At 36.9% G+C, this 26,237-nt stretch overlaps 1 protein-coding gene across 3 annotated transcripts in view; it reads left to right on the plus strand.

The window, feature by feature from the left end:
• Positions 1-675: 675 nt before the first annotated feature.
• The window catches only part of LOC124170834 (serine/threonine-protein kinase PAK 2), a 34,968-nt gene continuing 9,406 nt past the window's right edge, over positions 676-26,237 (plus strand). Inside the window, exons 1-8 of one of the 3 annotated variants that reach the window (XM_046549819.1) lie at positions 676-786; positions 1,032-1,223; positions 3,538-3,689; positions 4,972-5,012; positions 5,093-5,328; positions 14,979-15,165; positions 19,604-19,729; positions 24,755-24,904. In XM_046549819.1, coding sequence (XP_046405775.1) covers positions 1,054-1,223; positions 3,538-3,689; positions 4,972-5,012; positions 5,093-5,328; positions 14,979-15,165; positions 19,604-19,729; positions 24,755-24,904 — 1,062 coding nt within the window. In that variant the 5' untranslated portion in view covers positions 676-786; positions 1,032-1,053. Of the gene's footprint in view, positions 944-1,031; positions 1,224-3,537; positions 3,690-4,971; positions 5,013-5,092; positions 5,329-14,978; positions 15,166-19,603; positions 19,730-24,754; positions 24,905-26,237 lie in introns of all 3 variants that reach the window. The other 2 variants (XM_046549820.1, XM_046549821.1) reach the window with 2 other exon arrangements.

Genomic DNA, 26,237 nt, shown 5'->3' on the forward strand with positions numbered 1-26,237 from the left:
GCGATTTTTGAAGATTTTTTTAGAAAAATAGGAATTTAGATATTTTTTTTCGCAAGATTATGAGTCCCATAAAAATAAAAATATTATAAATAACTGGAAAATCGTTCATCAACATCTGGAAACATTAGCGTTAATCAAGTACACTATCTGACGAGACTAACCAGAAATACAGCAAATCTATGTTTCGAGCTATTTTGCGGCGATGTTTTGTAAAGTAATGGTGATTTCAAACTTCGGTCTTCTGCTAAAATGCCATGCGTTTCGGAACATTTTTATGGCTAAGTGAATAATAATGATCTCAGATAATTATTTAAGCTCAGACTAGCCAGTGGTACACCTTTACGGTGTCATCTGCTAATCTATTTTAAGAACAAAAAGTCAACTGAAAAAACTCATTTGCCTTTATCGGGACGAATACATATTACTCCTAACTGTCCAATTTTCGTACCCTGAAAATTCTGTTAGAGACAGAATTGTGATGTAGATTTTCGAAGAATCGGAATAGTGAAAGACTTAATTTGAATGCTGTAGATATAAGTTGAAGTAAGAACCAGGTACTTTCATAATTTGTGAGATAAATTTGGTGAACTCATGGAAACTTAAAAATGCAATTCAAAAAGAGCGGTCGAGTTATAGTTCACGTGAATCGTTCACGTCCTCGGCGATCGTCACGTCTGACCCATCTCCACCAAAGCAATCGCTTTCGAGCCGACAGTCAATCAAGGAAGTCAGGTTTCGATAATATTGAAGTGGGAGTGGTCTTTTGGATAAGAACTACGAAATTTGGTGAGTGGTCGTACCTTAATCAGTCATTAATAGTCTTGATTTCAGAAAATAATTAGGTGAAATCGTTGATGAGACAATTGTTTTCTCGGATAACTGATGTACGGAAGTGCTTCGTTCCTCATCACGGATGTTACTGCTGTTGATGAGTTGTGCATGTGTATGCTCATCTTTTGTGGTGATTAATCGATTTGTACGAAGACAGTAAATGTGTTTTGCATTTATATTGTAAAATTTTCTACCAAAAGTAGGGCATGAAAAGAATCAAATATGAATTTCGGTAAGATATTCTCAAGGAAGAGGCCTGTAACCGACGGGCCGTCAGATATAGGGCATCCCACCAATGTCCAGCATGAATTTCATGTTGTTAAGAATAGCGAAACTGGTCAGCTGGAAGGACTACCCGCAGCCTGGCTTCTGTTTATGGACACTCAAATCAGGTTTGTGACTGGTATTTTATATATTTTTCCCTGGGGTAAAAGTAATTTTATTTGTTATTTAACGGACTGTATTTTTCTCATATTTCGTTGATCTTATAGCTAAGTATGACTTCTACGATTTCTTAACAGAATATTTAAGAATTTCCCATCTGATTTCGGAGGCATGGAGTTTTTGCAATTTCTTGAAGTGTTAAAGTACTTGTTATTTTGAGTTTTATGCAATTTCCTCTTAAATAAATTATTCCTATATTTTGTTCATGAGCTTGGAAATTTGGCGTATTCACTCAATAGTCCTAGTCTTGAAATTATGTTGTGCTATCACTGCCATTACCAATGGTCTAGGAAATGTATTGGTTTGACGCATGATATTATATTAGAATGTATCATCTTCTTGTCCTTTTTCATATGTTTCAAACTAGAAGAGCATAATTATTATGAAAGGCCTTGACTAAATATTTATCAAGCCTGGGAGCTGAACCATAGACTTCTAGCTTTCTGAGCCAGGGGATAGATAACAGTATCCAGGGTCAGTTATTCATGTGTCCCCTATTGGAAAAATTCAATGGGAAAAAATTCAATGGGAAAAAATTCAATTGAAATGTTCCATTGAAAAGTGACAAATTTCAATGGAACAGTTCAATTGAAAAATTTTCAATGGAACCGTTCAAATGAAAATTTTTACAATTGAAAAAAAATTCCATTGAAATTTGTCACTTTTCAATGGAACAGTTCAATTGAAAAAATTACAAATACATTAATACATCCAATATGGTAAACTTATTATTAGGTAGAATATACTTAACATCTAAATTTCACGAATCCCGAATTCTGAATATATAAAACATGTGAACAAAAATTAAAGTTGAAATATTTTTAGAAGCAGTGTCATGAAAACTTTAATTGGGCTTTTCCACATCTTACATCACTTCTCACAATCATGAATAGTTATCGAAAATCTGTATAGTTTTGCCATGATTATCAGAACAACAACTATACCATGAGAGCCACATCTTTTACCAGTTCAAACAACGTTGAATAGTTGTCGAAAAGAAGACGTTTTTCCGCGATTAGCGATAACAACTTCACCAACAAATATCTCACACGTCTTTATCTAAGAAAGGCTTCTTTAAAATACTGATAAATAAACTTCTGGTTTGACATGAAGCCAACATAACTTGTTTTTCACAACAGAAACATGTCACTCATGTTTATACAAGAACACGGGAATTTCACTTCACACAAACAAACCTGCGTGATACACACTTTCCGACAATGCTAGTAGTTGTTTGTCGGCGACGTAACGCGCGTACGCATAATTAAGTTATATAAATATGCTTACATTTTAAACACAAACGTTAGTATTACCAGTCAAAAAACTGAAGGCAAACGATACATTACTAAATGAACACACTACAGCACAACAATCACATCAAGACTTCCACTATATCACGGAAGAAACACACGAATGACCTAAAACAACGCTGTGGGGATCAAGCACAGGTTAAATAACAACGATTCTAAATAGTCTTTTCTCCACAAGCAAAAAATTAACCACAACTGACCACAACAACCATGTGCACGTAAACATATGAATAACGGTATAACGGTATTTTTTATTTCAATTGAGTATTTGAGATTTCAATGGAGTATTTGAGATTTCAATAGGATATTTGGGAATTCCATTGAAAATTTGAGAATCCAATGGAATACTTGACAATTCAATTGTATCTTTTCTTCGAATTCCATTGAATTTCCTAATATTCAATGGAATATTCGTATTTTCAGTTGTAAATTTGAAAATCCGATTGAATTTTTGGATATTCCATTGAAAACAAGAAAATTCCATTGAAAATTGGCATTTTCAATTGATTTCAATTGGAATTTTCAATGGAATCGGCTGATTTTTTCCAATAGGGTCAATGTTTTGATGGTTGAAAGTTGACTGATGGAATGCCTTTGCTACCCATCATGAATGGTAACAGAGGAAGAGAGGGCTTTAATTAAGCCATAGCATGTAGTGGACTCGAGAAACTCAATGACATGGCATCTTGCAAAATTTCCATCAAAGTAAAAGATACAGAGTAGTTTTATAGTCAGTTCATCGGCATGGGAAATCCAGAGTTTGGTGGTTTCACCCCCTGATAAAGGTGGATTTTTCTTGCTGCTTGTGTATAAATCCTTATCCATTCAAGTTGCAAATTTTAAACTACCACACCTCACCTACTTGTTGTAGAAATTTATTTTTTACAATTTAGGTTTTTGTTCTAGTATCCTAAATGACATTGCAGTAATTAAAGATGTTTTTTTATTACAGCAAGGCAGAACAAAATGAGAATCCTGATGCAGCCCTTCAAGCACTTAAATATTATAACTACTCCATCAGGAAAAAACCCACTGAACCATTCAAAACGTTGGTTACAAAAGAAGTTATTGAAGAGGAATCTGAGGAAATTGAAAATATTTTGGGTAATTTTTTAAATATTTTATCACAAAATGATGGTTGATAAAAATCATAATTCTGAGTTCATCATGTGTGCAGATCACTTCAAATGAAGTAGTTGGTTCACCATGGAGAATATAAAATTCTATACCCATTGCCATTCATTATGAGTAGGCTAACATAGATGTTTTCTCCACCCACCATTACCTAAATCAGGGGTCTCCAAATTACTCGGCCACGAGGGCCACATTCCAAGTTCCGAATTGCCCCGCGGGCCCGATAGCAAATTTGCTGATGACTGAAGTATTCGATACCAACGTCTACTGAAGAATCCGGTGGTGTATTTCTTATTTACGAACAGTTGAAGGCAACTTAAACATGCAGTACAGCACTGCAATGCTCCTAGCGGTGTCTCACAGAGTTAAACAAGCGAGAATCGCGCGCTACTTGAAGTGAGCGTGCAGGCCGGATGTAAGCCCTCTGTGGGCCGGATCGGGCCCGCAGGCCGTATTTTGGAGACCCCTGACCTAAATAATCCTTCCAGAGAAAGTTTATGCAGGTAACAGAGGGTTGAGGATGAAGGGCTTTTTAATTTTAGTGGCATATTCTACCACCAATTTCAAATTAAAAATGCTATTTGTGTTACTACCCATATTGCTTACAGTACACTTCATTTTTATGGCAGATGTGGCAAGAATCTGAGTGTGAAATTCCTCCCCTCATGCCTTCCTTTTTCTCTTGTTCCTTATCCACTTGCATATGTTGGATTTGGTGTATCAGGACCAAGTTTCTATGGCCAAATGAACTCGGAAATAGTTTTTTGATTTCCAAAAAAGTTTCAGTAGGAGAAAAGAGACTATACTTCATCCATCCATGTTAAATGTTCAGCTGCAACTCTCTATCCACCCACAAACTTACTACTAATGGTCACATATGTAAACCATCCCCATCTGAAGGGAATTTTTTACTCCCATGGGTCTCTCAATTTGTGCCTGTGTCCTCCTATCCATTGCTCATATCTCATCTACACCAAATAGTTTTACTTCCTTATGTAAAATAATTTTTTCCTATTGTCCTTACTTTCTAATCTCTTGTCAAAATTGACTTTTTAACTAAAGTTTGAGTTTTTAGACATATTTGCATTTTGCCTTTGCCCATGTTACTCATGTCATACTCATGTTGCCCATGTTTAGCTCATGGGAGCAATCTGGGTTATCTAATGACTTCATTTTGGTTCGGTCACTCATTGGTGTACCGTGTATGTTATAGAAAATATTAATCAATTATTTTCAATATTTACTTTTTCAGGTGGCAAGGAAAGGAAAGTTGTTGATATTAGCCCATCGAAGGTAGGTTTAATGTATGCTGTAATAATGTTTGATTTATGAATCAGTTCATTGCATTATTTAAAGTTGTATCTTATTGTTAGGACCAAGCATGTTCTGATGTAGACCAAATTACCACTGAGTTGGAATCAGCTGAAATTAAAGCTGGTGAGAGTGATGAGCAGAAATGGAGTGATCAAAGTTCTGATGATCAGTTACTAAGGACTAAGGCTGACAGTAATCAGAAAAGTGATGAATACATTTATGAAGAACTTAGAAAAATTTGTCGGCCTAGCAGTGAATTCAAAAAGTTCACCAGGAGTTTAGAATTAGGTTCTGGGTAAGGCATATCATTCTATTACCTCATATTTACCATGAAACACATATGATTTTAGATAATCTATTTTGTCCTCATATTATTATGTAACTCTTGCATATTCATCCTACACTAGGTAGGTAGAACAACCATAGTGGTCACCACAAATGGCTCATTTCACCTTCTGTGCAATGTGAACGAGGATTGATAATTTTTTAACGATTTATATATTTATATTTATAGCTTATATAGTGGCAATGTCAAATTTCTCACTCACAGACAACTTTTCCCTCTCTCCTGTCAACAGTCACTGCCTCTCGGAAATTCATACTGATCCCAAGGAAGTTGCTCAATATCTATCAAAGATCCCCTCCTCCATTCACATGGCCCCTTATGGTCTCTGTCCTGTATTCATATGTAACTGTGCTCAGTCCCTCTAGTTCCATTTCCCTCTTTTTAAATCACTGCCTCCACTATGGCATATTTCCTTCTCAATGGAAAATAGCCTAAGAATATGTGATTCCTATGTGTAAATCTGGCCCTAAAATGATGTCTCAAACTATCGTCCCATCTCGATAAAGTAGAAGCAAGGTCTAACGAAGCAAGGTCTGACGCAAGAGAGAGAGTTTTGAATGTTTAACCAGTACGTCAGTCAGTGAGGAAAATTGGCTGAAAGATTCACTGAAATACGCCATGATTTGGTGGTTGAAGATATTTTTCCCCACTGGAAATGTAGTAAGCTTTTGTCTTTAACATTGCACCGTTTATGGGCAGTCCTGCAGACCTATGTTGACAAAACCCCTTGATTAGTGCAGATTCCATTTGCGGATGTTCCCTTTGCCGCAAATATTTTTTGCTGCTATATGTTCCTAGTTTGGTCATTGCTGAATTGTATCTTTGTTCTTTAATATTGTGAACAACATAAATGACGTGACACCAAACCGCCTCCTGGTATCAATCTTTGAAGTTGTGCTACTTTTACTCTTGTCCTTAATTTTAATTTTAGTTTTAAGGCCCAAAAATTTACGTTTCACGGACATGATGCAATTGCACAAACCACCTGAAACCACTAAGCCCCAGATATTGAGTAAATTCCCCTCCCCCTACCTTCCAAGCGAGTTCCTCTGTTGGCTCAACTTACAAGGAGAGGTCGCATACTTTGCTCCGCTTTTTTCAATGCTGTATTTTTTATGGCATTCGGAATGGGAAACGTGAGCTGGTGGTGGTTCTATTGAATGGGCCGTAGTTTAGCTGTAATTAATTAATTTTTATGCGGTAATGTTTATAATTCGAAAATAGTGCCATCACCTACAGATGGGACAGTTGGTGTAGTGGTTAGCGACAGAAAAAATATCCTCTTCCTTGGATCGTGCTTAAAGGATTGGGTGCAGTGAGTTCCTCCGTCTGCGAGTTTTTTGGAGAGCAATTTCGATGAAAAAATATTTTATTTAATGAACAAAATTTTCAGTTGCTCCGAAAAAAATAACCCTGGGCAGTTAACTTATCTATGATAAAAGCACCGCGTGAGAAAGGATTAGGGAAGATGCATATGCTGCATCACAAAATTTGGAGCGGAATGTAATTTTTGACATTGGAGTCTGTATATAGGAACTTTTAATCATTGCCTAGAGATCTAAGGATCTGGTGTAGGAAATTGCAATTGTGCTCACATAGTACATGGCCCTTGAGGGTAACCCGCATCTAACAAGGAGAGGTCATGTACCTTGCTCAGCCTTTTTCAATGCCATAATTTTTAATGGCATTGGGAATGGCAAACACTTTTCTGAACTGTGGTGGTTCCATTGAATGGGCCTTAGTTTAGCTGTAATTAATTAATTTTCATGCGGTAATGTTTATATTCCGAAAATAGTGCTGTCACTTAAGATGGGACAGTTGGTGTAGTGGTTAGTGTCGACGACTCACCCAGGCCAGGGATTGGGGCTTTGTCATGGCCATGTCATATTTTGTAGCCTTTATTTTGATCATATGGCGACAAGTATTTTATTAATTTATTTGCTGAAAGCATAGGCATGAGAGAAATTATTTTATCATCATACTGGCATTTAGGTATTTAAGCAGTGTCATTTCAAGCACGGAAATAAGAAGACTATGCTCGCTACACTCCTCGAAAACATGCCGAGAGATAAAAGGGGAACAAGAACAGTGGCTTATTATTTTGGAAGAATTTTGAAAGAAAAAGGAGTTTGTTGGTGGTACTCTTGTTATTATGCTGGAAGGGAAGATTTTGGGAAGTGGCAAGCACAAGAAACATTTGGCATAATTGCTGATTTAACATAATCAACTTTTATTTCATCGTATTTGTTAATTGAAAAAATATTTTGGAATGGCTATTTTAGTACATAGGTACTTTGTAAGTTAACTCCCTTTGGAGTAATGTGATATACAGGTGTTCGAGAGATATGGCAATTTATATTTGTTTTGTGTTCTTATTTATAACATCTGCACGCATATTGCTGCTTGCCGCGAGCCTTAATGGCAAGTGCTATCGCAAGAAGTGGTTTTCATTAATAATTTGGAAGGTGATCAGTATAAGTAACACAAAAAATACAGTAAACTCTAGATTATACGAAGTCAGCAGGACCAGAAAATTGGCACTTCATTATTTCGAGCTTCGTAATTTCAAACCTTTCAAATAAGTTGCAAAAAAATGTTTACTTATGTTCCCACCGCCCTTTTTTTGTCTTTAGTGGCCTTTTTGTAAACGTTTTTGGTGATTATTTACACTAGAATCTTTAAAAATGTTTTTGTTATTGATTTTACGCTGTGAAAGATCATTAAAAAATTCATACGACCCCAAACTTCCCATTCTTTAAAGTTAAATATCAACGATCTTAGCACGAAAGAAATTCCCGTCTATTTAAAAAAAGTAATTAAATAACGAATTAAAGATTTTTGTATACGAATTAAATCTTACAAACATGTGGTCAATAGTGAATAGCAACTATTATCTACGCATAACATACATATTTGTTTTCAATGCCTACGAAATTTTAACGGCAGCTGGCCTTGCCACCATTTATGTTGCCCTCTATCACTCAGTGACAAGAAAAAAAGGAAAATAAAAGGGTCTTAACCCGTTTCCAAAATAGCCATCTTGGGCTAATATTTGTAGTTCCCTCCATATTGTCAGATGAACGTACGATCTTTTTAATTAGTTATTTTCATTATGTTTCAGTTTTGATCATTAATTGCGTAGGATATGATTTTCTACCGGGGAATATTTGAAGTAAATACTTTTCAGGCTCTTCGTCCTATTGCCGTGTTCCATCATCTTTGTAGACGTTAAAATGGAAGATTCGTCATCAAGGCCATTCATGTCGGGTGTGAGTTGCCATGTTTATTTAATGTCTCTCTTTTTTTTATGCTGACAGGATCAAGCAAGGTTCCTACTGGAGAAAGGCTGGAAAAGCATCTTCAATTATTGGGGAAATAAAGAGAGAAACATTATTATCCATATTCATATTTTTCCTAAAACATACGTGTTGTCATTTCTCAACATATTTTGGTGAAGTATTGGTTCACTTGGGTGAATTCTGCGTGAATACCTTAACCTCATTTAGTTATTGTTTTGTTATTGTTAACAGGATGCCTATTCTTAGCACTAAAACTAAAAATCTTTTTTTCTATATCAACGTTACATAGCATCATTTTAAATGCGGGGAAGAATGAAACTGTAAAACTGAAGATGGCCTATGTATTAAGATATCATTTTCAAGAGTTTTACAAAAGTAAATCAACATTGAAAAATTACATATCTACACTATATTTAGAAAATAATTAGCCCACAACACGACATATTTCTGGGATCATTTAAGTTTGTTTATCATGTTTATAGTAGTTTAATAAAACCAAAAAATTACCTCATAATTTCAGATTGACGTCATGTTTTTCAGCCGACTGAAGCCCTTCGCATATTCTCTCGTGACTTTATTTTTACAAATATTAAGCAGATTGCTGATTTTTCAAATCCATGTAGATAAAATGATTAATTTAAAAAAGTTTTCATTTAGTTTTCCCCATGCGCGACTCGTGCTTCCTAATTTTGCTAAAATGATTAGGGTCCATTATGGGATTTGTGAAGCAGGTAGCCCAGTCGTGTCTTTGGGTGAACGGCGTGGAAGGGGATCCCAATCTACCAAGTCTCATGGGAGCTAGGACAGACAAAAAATTTGTCAAGAAATGACAAAACACGTGTAGTAGACAATAAAATGATTGTGGATAACAAATTTTTCCTCTTCATTTCCTTGATCGTGGAAAATACTTCTCCAGCCTCTCTGTAGTTGGAAACATATCCCTGTTGCCAGAAGAGATGAAACATATCCTTCTCTACAGTCGCCAAACGTTCAAACGGTTAGTAAGAGTGGGATGGGTATTGCCTTGTCGAGGAAGTGGGGGCAGGATAAAGAGAGGTGGAGAGTACGGGAGGAAGAGGGGTGGGTAAAGGGACTCCAGTCTTGCCTGAGACTATATTTGGGGGCAGTGTTTTTTTACGACGCACTCAAGCTCCGTCACTGGAGGGAGGGGTGGAAATGCTGGGGGAGGGGGGTTTTTGATGTACAAGTTAGGTGTCAGGAAGATCAGCATAAGGCAGTAGGAGAGAGTCTTGGAATTGGGGATGGGGAGGAGTGCTAGAAGAAAGTTCATGGTTAGAGTTGGAAGTGCCTCTTCATTACAAGTAGCCTGCAAAATAATTAGGTGGTAAATAGAGCCTAACAATGAAGATAACCCCTCACTTTCATCTTCTTCGTCACTGCTGTCGTGTCCAGGCCGCTGCTTCTTCTCTACTGTTTGTTGCTAAGACACTCAACTAGGCACCGACTGAAGCCCTTCGCATATTCTCTCGTGACTTTATTTTCAAGCCCATTCCGCACAATTCAGCACTTTCAGGATGAGAGACAGTCAGACGCTGCCTCCCTCGTGGATAGATAGCAAGCTACTGACGGCAAAGCTTAATGCTCGGAATCATCAAATCCGCGTTGAAATTGGCTGTAGAGGACCCATTTTGCCCTAAATATGGGCTTGTGTGTACAGTATATATCATCAGTGATATCCATACTAACTCTCCCCACCTCTCGTCGTCGACATCAGAATCCACAGAGTATCTCTTACAGTCCTACTTCGAAAAAGTAGGAGTGTAAAAAATACCCCTTGTGACCTTATTCACATGTTAAACGACGAAGTATTGTCGACGCATTGTTTAGGAGTAGGCACATAAATAGGAGCAATGTGTCAGCCACGATATTTTTACAGAACTCCAACTTCCCCTCGATTCCCACCGTAAGTTTTTAGGTGAACCCCAAAGCTGCACTATCATTTGCGATTTCACACTTTTGATGGACCACAGTCGGAAGCAGTGATATTTTTGCTACTTACGCAGGCTTAACTAGTTTTGTTGACAAATTTTTCGCCATAGTTCGTATAAACGAATTCCATTTGCTCCTTGGAACCGAGACAGATGTTTGTAATTTCAAAACATTTCGTATTTTCAAAACTTCATATTATCGAATAGCGCCATGTATTTACCATAGGCCTTTCGCCAGGACCACAATTTCACTACGTGTTATCGAAAACTTTGTAATATCCTGCTTCGTATAATCAAGAGTTTACTGTAACATTTTAGCACACACCAACTCTTTCTGGTGTGGTCGTCATATCCCCGCATTCAAAATGACACTGCTTAAATACCCAAATGCCATTATGATGATGAAAAAATTTCTCCTATGCTTGCTGCAAATAAAATTAATGAAATACTTGTCGCCATATGATCAAAATGGAGACTACAAAATATACTGCTGCGACGAAGCCCTGATCCCTGACCCCCTGGGTGAGAGTTGACGACACTAACCACTACACCAACTGTCCCATCTGTAAGTGACGGCATTATTTTTTAATTATATAGAGCTTGTTAAAAGTACCGCATGAAAATTAATAGATTACAGCTAAACTAAGGCCCATTCAATGGAACCACTACCAGTTCAGAGATGTGTTCTCCATTCTGAATGCCACAAAAAAATACAGCATTGGAAAAGGTGGAGCAAGGTATGTGACCTCTCCTTGTAAGTTCAGTCCTCCATATACGAGGAAGATTCGTTCCAAGACCTTGCTCGTAAGTTGATAAAACTATACAAGGCAGCGAGGAGAGTGGTTATCCTGCAGAATGCAACACTGCATCACTATAGTGCGTCAACTCAGGATTGTAACGAACTGATCTAGCTTGCAACGTCACCGGAGCCGAAAAAATCGCTGTCCGCCGGAAGAAAGAATGGGCGAAGCGCTGAACAGCTGACTTCACACCGGATTATATAATACTTTGTTCAGATTATGCCCAAAGTTAGAGTTCCTCTACGCCTCGTTGTGTCGCATCGGCAAACTCCAAAGGCGTCAAATTTAAAATTTCGGGCTCGCTTGAATTTTTCGAATGTTCGCATCTCTAAAAGTTCGTTAATAGAATGTGCGTAGGAAGAGGACTACCTTAACGTCGAATTTACGCGCGTAAATGAGTGGGTCACCATAATTCCTTAGGAATGATCATTATTATATGATTTTTCATGCATATTGAAGTATCTCCTACTGAAGAAAGAACCAAAATAGATGCTCTTGGGCATAGTACAAGAAGAGAACTTAAACGTAGATCAATGTTGATAACGTAGCATAGTGTATATCCACCTAAATACCGATGCTTTATCGCGGAACTTCGTAATACAGTTCATTTTTCTAGCGCCGGGACCGGGAAAGGATCGTAATAACGAAAGTTTCGTAATAACGTTTGTTTTGCCACAGATCGGATAGGACTTTCGTCGGAACCAACTAATTGCTTCGTAATAACGAGAAATTTGTAATAGAGTTGTTCGTATTAATACTTCGAGATTAATAATTCGAGAGTCTTCTGTATTCTGTAGAACGGGAGCGCCAGGAAAGTAGGTGATGAGCAGAGAAGGGTAGCAATATTTGTCAGTGCGGGGTTTATTGGAAATGTTCGGTTTTTTTCTAATTTTATTTACCAAAAGTTTTTCGGGGTAGCCACAGTGAAGAAGAGAGGTGTGAAGTTTGGAGAGGAACTTCTAAAGGTCTTCCTGGTTGTTACAATTCCTATGTCCACGGACGGATAGGGAATGAGGGATGGAACGCTTGGTGTGAGGTGGATGGCAGCTATTATGGTGGAGGTATTGTTGCTTGTTAGTGGTTTTGATGTGAACCGATGTCTTGAATTTGTTATTGCTAGAAAGGTGTATGTTCACATCCAAGAAAGTGATATTAGTGTTGGAGATTGAAGAAGTGAAAGAGACAGAGACAGGAGAGTTGAGTGAAGAAACAAAGGTGTTAGGAGATTTGATGTCATGAGGCCAGAGAAAAAATGTCTATGTATACAAGCCAAAGAAGAGGTTTTAGAGGGTGATTTGCCAGGAAGTTTTCTTTCGAAAAGGATTAACTAAGATTAACTTAAATTAATTAGGATTTACTCCACCACTCTCCTCACGGATGTTTTTCATTTTCGCCGAAACCTTCATTGGAAGGTTTTTTGGAATTCCCATTCAAAACACCAGGTGCCCTTGGCTATACACAATCCTCTCCTCTAATTCCGCTCCCCTTCCTCCCACCAGCCAAAACCCTGTCCATCACACCTCCCACTTGAAAATTTCATCAACTGTCTCCTTTCCAGGGTCTCCAGTGATTCTTTCCTACGCTCTCTCAACACATCACCCAACGTCACCCCTTCAGAATCTGCCGCCATAAGTAAACTCTGAAAAAACCCAAATATAGTGATTACCATGGCCGACAAAGGTTCCGCCTTCATTTTCCTCGACATATGCAACTATATCGCTGAGTGCAAGAGGCTTTTAGGAGACTCCTCCTCCTTCTGACCCCTTCTCTCGTCAGACCCAAACTCTGAATTCTACAGGGAATTGAACGCCCTACTAAAAATAAAAGGTCCCAGTGGGGGTCTAAGCCAGTTAGACATTTCCCTTCTTTCACCACTTCGCCATCTTTCTATATCCTTTCCAAAATACATAAAGCAAACAACCCAGGCCACCCCATAGTTTCCTCCCGAAACTCTCCTACGGAACGCATTTCTGCATTCATTGATTTCTCTTTCCAACCCTTCGTTCGGTCCCTTCCATTGTGCATCAAAGACTCCTATGACTTCCTCTCTAAACTCAATTCCATTTCCCTCTTTCCCAATCAGCCCATTATCATGGCCACGATTGATGAAACCTCACTTTATTCCTCTATCCCCCATACTGAGGGACTCGTGGCTCTCTACCACTCTCTCTCACTACGACCCACACCACAAATCCCCAGCACTGACTTTCTTCTTGACCTCTCCCATTTTATTCTCACCCACAATGCCTTCTCTTTCAATAATAACTACAATCTGCTAGTGTTTGGCTGCGCAATGGGAATCAGGTTCAGCCCTTCTTATGCCAATGTTTTCCTCGGCCTTTTTGAAGAAAACTTCCCAGAAAAGTTTGTATTTAGTGTTAAAAATACAATTGAAATGTATTTTGCCCACCTAGATATATGACCAGAAAATATATTGCTTAGTGAAAGACAAACTTATTGTCAGTTTTACAACTTACAACAAAGCTATTTTCAGAGAATCTTGTAAAAGTTGAGATGCTTGCGACTATTATTTGTGCGATTTTTGTGCTCAGTAAATGGTCTAGGGTTTTCCAAGAGAGTATTGGGATATATTATGCATGTATTTAACATAAATGTGTATCTTAGCTAATCCATATGATGAATATGATCTGACGGCAACTATGCTTGTGTTCAAGGGCATACCCAGGGTCATAACTAGGGGGGGGGGAGCCATATTCTAGGGGAAGACAAACCAAGTTGTGATATTTCAGCGTGGAAAAGGTGAATGAAACCAAAATTTTAAGAAAATTATAACAGCGCTTTAATAGTTTATGAGATTATTTCCTTGGAAAAATAGTTTTATTTTAGTTACGAATCTTATACTAATACATATAATTTTTGTGGGATAAAAGAAAATTTGTTGAATACTTATATTTCAATTCAGTTATGATTTTGCTTAAATAGGTACTTAGTGATTTTTGGCTCTAAGGGGAGGGGGCAGCTGCCCCCCCCCCCCTCCTGCCCCTCGCTGGGTACGCCCATGCGTGTGTTTGTAAGCAGCCAGGGAGTCATTTCTGAGAGGAAATCTGATATGAAAGCTCACTCATCTGATTATTACAATTCTTTATTAAATTTATCTTTGTTTAGTTAGTTAATCAGTTTCTATGTCTATGCTATGTTTTTGTAGGCAACCTAAAAATAAGGAGCAAGGGAAAGAGACAAGCTCAAATAAATACATCCTGGTGTCATACATTCTTTTACTCAAGTTAAAGGATGTTTGTATTTTCAAGTATTCTTGTCAAGAATGTATTGTATGTAATAATTTTCGAGAATCATTGCATAGTCTCTCCTGGAGCTGGGTCAAATCTTACAAAATGAGGCTTTTTCTGAGTGTAGAAAACATTGTAATTAGCTGAATTCATCAAATATTTGTTTGATTGGAGATGATAATTATTTAGTGATTAATGAACTGTGTGTTAATTCCTGATAAACATATCTCAATCATTTTTAATCAAATTTTTGTTTGTTGTGATAACTGTCAGTAACTCATAGGCACTGTACTTTCATTTCAGAGCCTCTGGTACTGTATTTATTGCCACAGATGAGGTAACGAATCAGCGTGTAGCCATTAAAGACATAGATATGTTGAAACAGCAGAAGAAGGAGTTGATACTGAATGAAATAAGAGTTATGAAGGATTTCAATCATGAAAATTTAGTCAACTTCCTTGATGCATATCTTGTTGATAACCATTTGTATGTAAGTACATATGTATTCTAAATTTTTCTTATTACATTATTTAGCATAAAATTAACCTTTCACCTTTCCAATTGAGTGCACATAAAAATCTTCCCCTTCACGTATATTTTAATGGGGTTTATGTAATTGCATTTATATTCAATGATAATTTACCATATTAAGTAATTTGCACTGTCACTATATATACTAGAGATGGGTTGAATAGCAGATTCTCAAACTCGAATATCAAATTTGAATATAAAAACATTGCTCGAATATTCAAGTTTCGAATACCGCGAATACTAGAATTGCAAAGCACGTTAAACTCACCAAGCATGTTAGAGCTCACCTTTTTATCTACCATGTTAAACATGTTTTTTCTTCTTTTTCACTTGGTGAATGTTTAAATAAAAAGGTATATTTCAAATACATTTTAAAATCAACTTTTTTATTTTGAATAAATTCCCCGCATTAATAGGGTAGTTTCCTTCATCAAAGAAAACGAAAGGCATTGATTGCGATTCGTTACCCACCATTAGTGTATTCATAATACACAAATTATTTGGTTTTTGAAATACCGGTTTAGACGAATGGCAAGGGTCAAATTTTATCCTCATTTGAAAAAGGCCAGATTGGCGCCCATGCGATTCCACTCCGCATGACGTCACAGGGACCTAGTTTCTACACGAGAGGATAGGAGTTATGCATCGTCTGAGGTTACCAATGCAAGCATGAGGCACAGAGCTCAGGGAAACATGTCTTAATAATCACCTATTAAAACTGGCTAATGTCGGAAAGTTTTCTTCGTTTGATAAGGTATTAATAAACCTTTTTTAAGCCAAGCGCTACCGTTCAGCAAGGTACTCAGCTATCCGCTAGCATCCTGCGACGTATCAGAGCTAAGCCTCGCCTCAAGGTCATCTCACCGGGCGGGAGGGGGAACCAGAAATACGACGTACGGAGATATTTCCCGACATTCATACTTAAGCGTCGCGTTTTCGCGCGCTTGAAAATTTTCACTTTTCATTTAATCGCGAAAAATAGATGTTGTCATTTAAAAATCTAAAAGCGCGAAATACGTACTCCAGGAGTAATAATCTTTCGATTAAGGCAATAAAAAAATAATAGGAAACCACCCTATTGTTATTGCTTTACATCTGCTATTTTCGGTTGCACTTGTCCTAAGGTATCTGTTTTTTTTGGGTGGCTTTGTTTAGACAGACTTGGATTCTCCAAAGCCAAGTGATGTTTTATCATCTCAACTTTATTTGAATAGAATGAGAAGTGGTGAAAATAATTTTTTGAATGTTGGTGTATTGATACATTCAGCCAAGACCCCGCGGACATGTCGTTTTTTACTACAGTGTAACTTGGTTATAACGGCATCGGCTGTAACTTCAACTCGGGTTTAACTTCACATTTTATACAGATCAGCCAAAATTGAACATTTTATGTAGTATGAAAACCCGTTTATATCGTCGACAAATATTGCGACGCTCGGGTATAGCGTCAAAAATTTAGCGATTCTTAGGTTGCATAAGTGCTTCACTGCTTCAACACTCAGCGCGCTTCAAGACGTTTGTTGCACAACGGAGAGAATTTATATTTCTGAAAGGACCGTTCAAAAGAAGATCACAGATTTTTTTCGACAGTAAAGTAAGATTTTTATTAGGCTATAAAATATTTAATTGTGAATATCATTTTTTTATTAACATTTTTATTATACATATTCCAATGTACGAGTAGATTTCAATAAACAGTGTTGTATATAGCAGAACATTTGCGTCTTTACTTCGTCCTTTCACTCAGATTAAAGGCTACTTTTTTATAACGTCACTCGGATATAACGTTAGAAATCTTCTGGTACCTTTGATGACGTTATAACCAAGTTCCACTGTATTATTATGGTGAAAATTTCGATCCTTTGATTTGATTTCGATTTTCAGCTTTGACATGTTATTGCAGAGCCGTCGTTCGGCAAAAAGTTAGACTATAAACTAAAATGACGTCAAGGGAAGCCGGTATCCTTGTAGTCTTCGAATTCATAATGATCTTTCCGATGAGTGGAACGGTTCGGGAGTAGAGGCTCAATGCGCAACGGAAGGTACCCCAAAAGTCGATTTTATTTTCCCGCCATTTTAATTTTTTGAAGGGGTTTCGTGGGGAAACCGGGGATTTTTGGATTTTTTCCCCTCATCATTTTTAGTTCCCCACATCGAACGAGATCTTTTCACCACTCTTATCCATGAATTTGATGTAGTTCGTCAACTTGTCTAAAACAGCGCTGCATGCACTAAACGACTAGAGTCCTCTACATTTTTGGGAGTCAAATACCAACAACGTGCATGCAACAGTGTATGGTGCGAAATTCAAATTATTCGAGGTATTCATGATCATACTTTTAGTATAATTATTCAAGATCTTTAATATTGAATACTTTCTTGTATTTGAGGCATTCGAGTATTTGCGGATACTATTCATGCATCTCTAATATATACTGTTAAATAATCAACAGATTATAGTTATTTTGGTGGTTTAAAATTGTCTAGAAGCTGGCATGCAGGATAATAATCCCTTCAGTTAATAAAAGTGAAGAGTTAATGAAAGTTCTCTACTTAACTCTACTTACTTACTTAGCACTACTTAACAGTACTGGGGTAGCTCTGTCTGCACATTTCAGAAGTGTGAATTACTGCACATTCTCAGCATTTATACACCTATCCAGCAATTTTGGAATCCATCTAGACTGTTTTATTGTGTAAGTCATCTTTATTTATTTAAATTCCAGCTATTATGGTAAGAATATGTTTTAAAAAGTGCAGATAAATATTTTGAATATTTTCAATAAAGGGTCTTCTGTAGTTTTAGCTGTATATCTTTTCCAATTTTTTTATCAAATTGTATTTATGTTAAGCTTTGGTTCTTGGCATATTGTTAATTTTGGAAATAAATGGAGCGAATGATCCTCGGAGAAAAAATCATTCGCCTTGACCGGGATTCGAACCCGGATCCCCCGATTTCCGGTCGAGTGCTTTAGCCAGTTAAGCTATCGAGGCGTCTTTCTTCCCTGTGGATATTTTCGGACACTACCGGACAAGATGGTAGATGACAGACAAGATGGTCCCGGGATACTTTAAACCCGACATAATTGGACATTTCCAGACACCTCTGGGACTTTTTGTCATAATCATGTGACAATTTTACCATTGGTATCTGGTCAATCCATCATCGAAACATTTTCATGGTGAAGAGCATAATTTCAGTGTTAAAATGAAAATGTAAGAATAGGATTCATTTATATATGTAGTAGAATGTTTAGTATAGTGGTACTTGAACTTTTTGATTTTTGGTGTTATGTTTTCGATTTTTTCTGATAGAGCATCCTGTAAAAAGGATGCGTGTGTATTACATCATACTCTTGATTATCTGGGCTAATGAGAGGCAGCACGAATAACTGGAAAACATGAATAATCCAAACTTTCACTTGAATATCGTTTAATTTTCATCTTCTATATTATTTCTACTGTATAGATACCTTTTTCTCAACTTATACGCAACCAAACTCTACAAATGAGGTACCAAAATGCACAGAATTTATCAGAGAACATGCGACGGCATATCTTACTTCCTAAACATTGCTATTGTTTCCTAAAATTGGTTTTTAAATAATTTAGAAAAAAAACAAAAAACAAAAACCGGTATATACTCCTGACGTTAACGGCGCACAAACTGATACATTTGTTCATTTTCAACAATATCTCGCATTCTTTAAATAACTTTTATCAAAATAATCGTTCATATGAACTTCGTTATTACGAACATCTGGTTTTTCGGTCCCATGAACTTTGTAATAACGAGAGTCTATTCCCTTTCTCTCAAGTTTGACCTTGACTTGTCCGACATGCCCGAGTGCGACGAAATCTCCGGTTCCCTTAGGCTGTTTGCAACCGCATGCGAGGCCAATAATTGTGAATTTGCGATATGGAATATTCAATTATAGATCGTTAATAGCATTTTCCTAATTTACGATTGGTTAAGCATTGAAGAAATTTTTAAAATTAATCTAGAGTTTTTTTCCCACCGCTGATCGTCATCAGCAGGTTAGAGTTGCATTGATTTCTAAAATAGCGTGGAATTGCACGAATGCATGAACAAAATTAGATCAGGGGCTATTTTGCCGTCTCGCATTCACACATTCTCGCATGTGTTCTAGCAATTCACCGCTTTACACGACGCAATTTTGATTGCGCCTTTGCACGTACGTCAGATTGTGCAATTCCGTGTACCGTGTAAAATGGCCTTAAGGATCACGGAAAAAATTGAAAAAGTGTAAAACTCGTGCACGGATAAGCTGCAACAAGGATATACCGTAGCCGGATAGTCAGGAGTCTGCTGTATATGTGTTAGATATATATACATATTAGAGTTCTTAACTGTGTATTCCATGAATGTATTTCAGGCTGTTATGGAGCTTCTTGATGGTGGGCCATTGACTGATGTAGTTACTGAAACTGTAATGAAAGAGGGCCAAATTGCTGCTGTATGTAGAGAAGTGCTGAAGGCAATTAGTTTTCTTCATTCTAAGGTATGCATTTTATTTTTCTGTTTTCATAGTTGATTCTAATGTACAATAATTGCTAATTAATATAATATATTGCATTAATTAAGAGTGATAGCTGGTGGTTAGTGCTCCTGAAAGAGATTCTTATGCCTGGAAGGATTGATATTATTGTTGTCATGTATATTATTGTCATGTACATTATTTTTATTATAATACCCATAGTGTCATTGCTGAAAATTTGTTGAATACTTTCATTTCAATTCAGTACTGATTTTGCTTAAATAATTTTGTGATTTTTGCTTCAAAGGGGGGGGGCAGCTGTGGAAATTTTAAGATATTTATCCCCTCAAGCATGTGCGATGCAGTATATGCATCTTTGCTATTCCGTTCCTATATGGTGCTTTAATCGTAGGTATTTAAATCGCCCAGGAAAACATATTGGAGCTACTGGGTCAGTTTTGTATTGGGTCATTCAATCTGCTGTGTTATCAAAATGGAGACTCATAAGAAATATAGTAAACCATTGTCCAGACATATCTGATTGGAAAATTTCCCTTACTGAATCATCTGTGAGAATCATTCTGCAAATGTCTTCATCATTAGATTTGAAATTTGTAGAATTAGACATAAGACCAAGAAAGCTTTTAATTCCATAAAATCAACAGTTTGTAGCTCTGGTATGCTATCCCTTTTTATACTTTTTCTTTTAGCTTGAAGCTTTGTATTTGTCCAGTGCAAACTCAATTGCAGCTTTCGATCATCAAGAATCTGAGACCAATAATCAAGACGATCAATATTCTTACCTAGTGATATGATGCAATCCTTCAAACCAGGTGTCTGAGTAAATGTGTTAAGGAAGGATGTACGAATTTTCCTCTTTGGCTCATTTGATGACCACTGCGAGCGATTTCTCCTGTAAAAAAAATTTCCTTGTCTGGGGACAATTTATACTACATCACTTCTGTCATATGCTCCATCTTTCAGTATCAGTTGTATTTGCTGGCATGAGTTGACAGATTTTTGCACTACTTTAGGCACTACGCGCTCGAGGACTCAACTCTGGTTGTTTTAAAAAAATAGCCAACAAAAATATACAAAATAATAAAAAAATACGCTTCGAACAAATGTATACGTAAGGGCACTTGCGGTAAAACTCGATGATTAAATGTTCTGCCCCAAATACTTAGAAAGAGACCGAATTTCAAAAGATAGGCACAAATGAATCTTACACTCCAGACATGGATGCGCGAAATTTCGGGGTTCAATTGGTTCCAAGGTACGAAATGCCTTATATGCACACTACCTAGGCAGCTGCTTACACAAAATTTACCACTGTTTTATTCTTATCATTGATAACATCTTTGAAAATCTTAACATTTAAATAAATAAATGAGTGATATTTCCAAAAGAAACAGATTTCATTTGTTTTGCATTTGCCTTCAGCAAAGACTTGAATTGTTATTTATGCTTACATGAAGTATATATGAAAAATTTAATCCCTTATTATACATGTTATATGATGAAAAATATTGCTTAACAAATTATTAATTATTCTTATACTTGAAAAATCACCACGAATTGTTTTTAACAACTTTTTGAATCATTTCCACCAGCATTGCGTTCATTGATTTTTCTAATTTAAGTGACGTGCGGTCTCTCAGACTGCAAATCGAATTCAGTTGCAAATGAACAGAAATTAACAATAGAAACGTTCATTTTTAAGTGTGTGATGTCCTTATCATACAAAAGTATGAAGCTATCGAGAATCATAGGTAACTGGAAATAGTAATTTTTAAAATACAGTAAAACCCCGTATTTGCGTTATCGGAATTTACGTTTTCCCGCAAATTGCAAGTTTTTTTCTGGGTCCCGTCATATTTCCTATCCCTCCAATGTAAATAGAACCCGGTATTTACGCCGTGTTTTTTTCGTTTTCCCGCCATGTGCATCACGACGTGCCGACTAAAAAATTTTTTTTGCGTAGTAAAACAATTAATCGCGCGTATCAGCCCTTAAAAACTGTCTTTTGGCTTCCTTTCGCGCATTTTTATTTAAAAATCCAAGAGAGAGAGAGACGTAATGAGAACTATTTTCGGGAAGAATTTGAATGTGGCGGGACAGAACGCCACTAACGTCGGAAAGTTGAACTACGTCATCTCGTTTTCTGTCAGAGGCGAAAAGATTCACGATATGAAAGTAGGTGTTTTGAGCAATCGAGCTATGTATTAATTATAATGCAAGAACTCCTGAAGGAATGTTGACAATAATCATGTAGTCGATAATTTGATACGAGAGTTTGAAAGGAAACCAGACGTGATGAAACGTGATAAATGCCGGAACTATAAAACTTGACCGACAACTGGGATCATTTGCGCTGACTTCATTCAACAGTTGCGTAGCAATTATGGGTTAATTAAATACTTAAAAAACTTATATAAACTTGAATTATCCCATTCAAATAGCAGTGTATCGCAAACTATTGTAACCTTCAAAAATTATGAAGTCCCATGACATTTTGTACCGTTTGTACTACGCACTTGATCGCCGAGGAGTAGTTCAGATACTCGTGTGTTGCCGAGTTACCCTCAATTCGTACGGGAAATAGAATTGATCCGGCTTGAAAATGGAAATTCGAGGTGAAAAACGGACATTTTTAATTGACGAGAAAATTAAAATTTTAGAGATAGTTGATTCCCACACCGGAACCCGCATCGATTCAAACGCTGGCGAAGCAACTCGAATGTTGGGACTGGCAATCCGATCGGATTCCCAGTCTCAACATTCAATACCGTGGTGAAAAATCGCGATGCCATTGTAAAATATGCAAACCAGTGCGGACATTTATAGAAAAAGAGAACATATGTGAAGAATTCCAGGTAAGAATAAATAGAACGAATTCTAAAAAGAGTAGTTTTTAGGTACAAGATCATCAAATGTCCCAGCAAATGGTGTCATCTAAAGGCCTGTTTACATAGTACATTAACCCGTACAAGTTAATGTCTAAATTATGAACACGAAAATGCACCCTGTATTCACCCAACTTGTGCGTATGGACAATCAGAAAATAGAACCTGTTCAAATTTGGTTCATGCATTCATAGTCGGATTTAGGGGCAGGGGACGTGCCCCCCAGATGCTTAAAAAAAGAGACAAAATTTGAATACGGTTATCATAGGATCTATGGGGGGGGGGGCACGTGCCCCCCCAGACACTTAAAAACATGCAAGATTTTTAATACGGTCCGGTTATCATTGCGTTCGTTTTGTATAACGTGGTGTCATTGTTCCCCCCCCCTCCAGAACAAAATCCTGGATACGGCATTGCTTGTGCCCCCCAGAAAGAAATCCTGGATCCGCCCCTGATGGTCATCATTAGGTTCGTTTTGTTTTGTGTATTGCTCAAGGAGGCTCAATCATTTAATTCAATAAGAATAACTTTGATATAAAAATAAAGAAAATTTTGTAAAGTCATTGTTATATCTTGTTTTTAATCTCAATTAAGACAAGATCTTTTGCCTGTCAGGCCCTCTGTGCCCCTCCCAGAAAAAAAATCCTGGATCTGCACCTGCCTACATTCGTACATGTCCCGTTCCGGTCCACAAAAATCATTCATGCAAGCAGAAATTAACTCGTTCGTGCTAATGTATCGTGTAAACAGGCCCAAAGGCCCTTGAGAAAAAGTATTTCCCCACAAGATTGGGAATCGAAGATTCCACGGCATCTATAATGGTTGGTTGGATAGATTCAAAAATAGGTACAGTCTTGTATATAAGATGGTGAGTGTTGAAAGCAAATATGTTAACATAGAGACAGCAACTCAGTGGAAGGAATCTGAATATATGTATTAGAGTTCTGGAAGGTTACAGCTCAAAAGATGTTTTCAGTGCAGACAAAACAGGATTATCTTTTAATTTTTTCTGCCAGCAAAAACACTGTGCTTCAGAGGGAAACAGTATTGTGGAATAATGCTTAGTGAACAATTAAAAAATTGACATTTCCAAAGCCAGTATATGAATAAAAGTGAAAATTCTCTATTTCCCACTATTTGCATTTTCCCGCAATTTACACTTTTTTTCTTGGGTCCCAAAAAAGTGTAAATAAGGGGTTTTACTGTATTCATAATTTTAGAAACACAGCAGTCTCTCAGACGGCACGTCACCAGTTAAGGGTTAAAATTGCCTATGGTCAGAAAGTTTCCTTTGTTTGATAGGGTATTAATAATCCTTATTTAAGCCAAGCGTTATCTGATAGCAGGGTACTCTGCTACCTGCTAGCAGCCTGCATCATAGTGGCGCTCATAGCCTCGCATTAAGGTGGCCTCACTCAACAGCCGTGGGAACCAGAATGACGTCACACGGGCTTTTCCCAGCATTCATACTTAGCCGTCGCGTTTTCGCGCGCTTGAAAATTTTCACTTTTTATTTAATCGCAAAAAATAGATATCATCATTTAAAAATCTAAAAGCGTGACATACGTACTCCAAGAGTAATAATATTTTGATTTAGGGAATAAAAATGAAATAGGAAACCACCCTATTGCGATAGTGTGGAATAAAGAGACCCTATTTGTCCGTTTTTTGATCTGTCACCTACTTCTTAACCCTTGAGCCCTTTGCTATTTAGTTCATGATGTTTCTGACTCTTACTGAACGGCTCACCACTTCAGACTTGTTTATGCTGCTTCTCGGCCTAGTACATTTGTCTCACTTGGTTCATTGTCATTAACACTGTAATGAGCAATTCTTTCCAGCTAAGATCGGGTATCAGAATGACCTAATGGACTAGAAGTTAAATGATGTCGCCAACTCATGAAAAATGGGCAGCAACTTTTGCATTTTTTTTCCAATTTAAAGTTATGAGAAAATGGCTTAGTGAGGAAGATTTTGTTTTTGGGGAAGATTTCTCAGTATAAGTTTGCTTCCCCATCCATCTACTGAATGAGCTTATTTTTATAATTATAGTTGTTCCCTTTGACTGGAATAAAAATTTTTTTAAAAATTCAAATCAGAGATTTAGTTTTATGTATTCACTGGTGACTTACTTTTTCCTCAGGGAATTATCCACCGTGATATTAAGTCTGATAATGTTCTCTTGGGCATGGATGGAACTGTGAAGGTGACTGATTTTGGATTTTGTGCTAATATTGTCGGTGACGAGAAAAGGAAGACATTTGTTGGAACGCCCTATTGGATGGCACCTGAGGTAAGTTGCAGAGCTTTTACTATTTTGAATTTCCAATGTTTTCTTGCAGCCTGATTTAAATCTCATGCTACACGTCATGGATAACTGCCATTTTTAGAGAAACGCAAGTTTAATTCTCATTGCCAGTGTGGCCAAAATCTTATAGCCCAGAAGCATGCATATATGTGTAATGTAATTGGTGATGAAATTAATGGTAAATTCCCAACCTTATTGTAAGTTCCTTTGGGATTGTGCCATCATCATTGTGCTTATGCAGGTCCTAGATGTTTGCTGTAATTTCCCCTATCATCATCAATTTTCTGTTAAAAAAGATTGAATCCAGGAAAACCAGAAAATGTTTGCAAGGTTGGCAAGGAAGTGCCACCCCCAGGAATGAAACAGTTACTTTTTGTAGTGTTGGACATTCATGCTGTACAGGCATTAGTTCAAAGTTGTGCACCTGACACAAAGGAGGCCCTAAAAAAATGTAAATCTCTAGGTTAACCTGAGATCTTATCACAATTACCTTTAATGAGAGGACAGGTTGAAATGTGAAAAATGTATTATTTTTGTATTCATTCCCAGTAGATTTTGCTGACTTTTAATAGCAAAAATTTTGTCCATATTGTGTCTTGTGCCTGTGGTGCTTGCTGACTGTGAATGAAGCAAAATACGTGGTCCAAGCATTCGTCTTTAAGGATCAAACTAATATGCAATATCTAAACAATCTTTAAGAATAAAACTCAAACAATGGTGGGAAAATTATCCAAAACCAAATTAATATAACTTGTTGCGATGGGAAATCAAGAAAAAATTCCTGATCTATCAGGATTGATAAGATGAGGGTAAAGAATCTAGTTACCATACCCTATCACATTGAAGTGCATGAGTCTCTTAATTCCCCAGTTCTCTCTTAAAATTTAGAAGATATCACCCTCATGAGGTCAGTATATTACTTTGACAAAATGTAATAGTTAATTTGTATAAAGAAATGGTAGAAGTCTTTACAAGCATTTGTTTCAATGCATTATTTTCATAGGCCATAACCAGTATTTCCAGTAGTTTTCTTTGAGTATTGTGGAAGTTAACAAAGCATGAGTGATGTCTTTCACAAATGTCTACTGCTTGAGATCAGAAAACCAAAAACATCTTAGCACATTTAATTACCAAAAACTCATTTTATTCTCAAGTGTCTTCTCTTCATATCCTCTTCCATTTGATCTGGAATTCTGAATCTTCTTTGATGACTTCAAAAAATTGTATGCAGAAACCTCTCGTATTTTTATTTATTTGTGATTAAAATATTCTATCCAGGCATCTCTTTCAACTCCCATTACCGTTCATCATTGATTGT

The sequence above is a fragment of the Ischnura elegans genome, chromosome X (assembly GCF_921293095.1).
Source record: "Ischnura elegans chromosome X, ioIscEleg1.1, whole genome shotgun sequence".
NCBI lineage: Eukaryota > Metazoa > Arthropoda > Insecta > Odonata > Coenagrionidae > Ischnura > Ischnura elegans.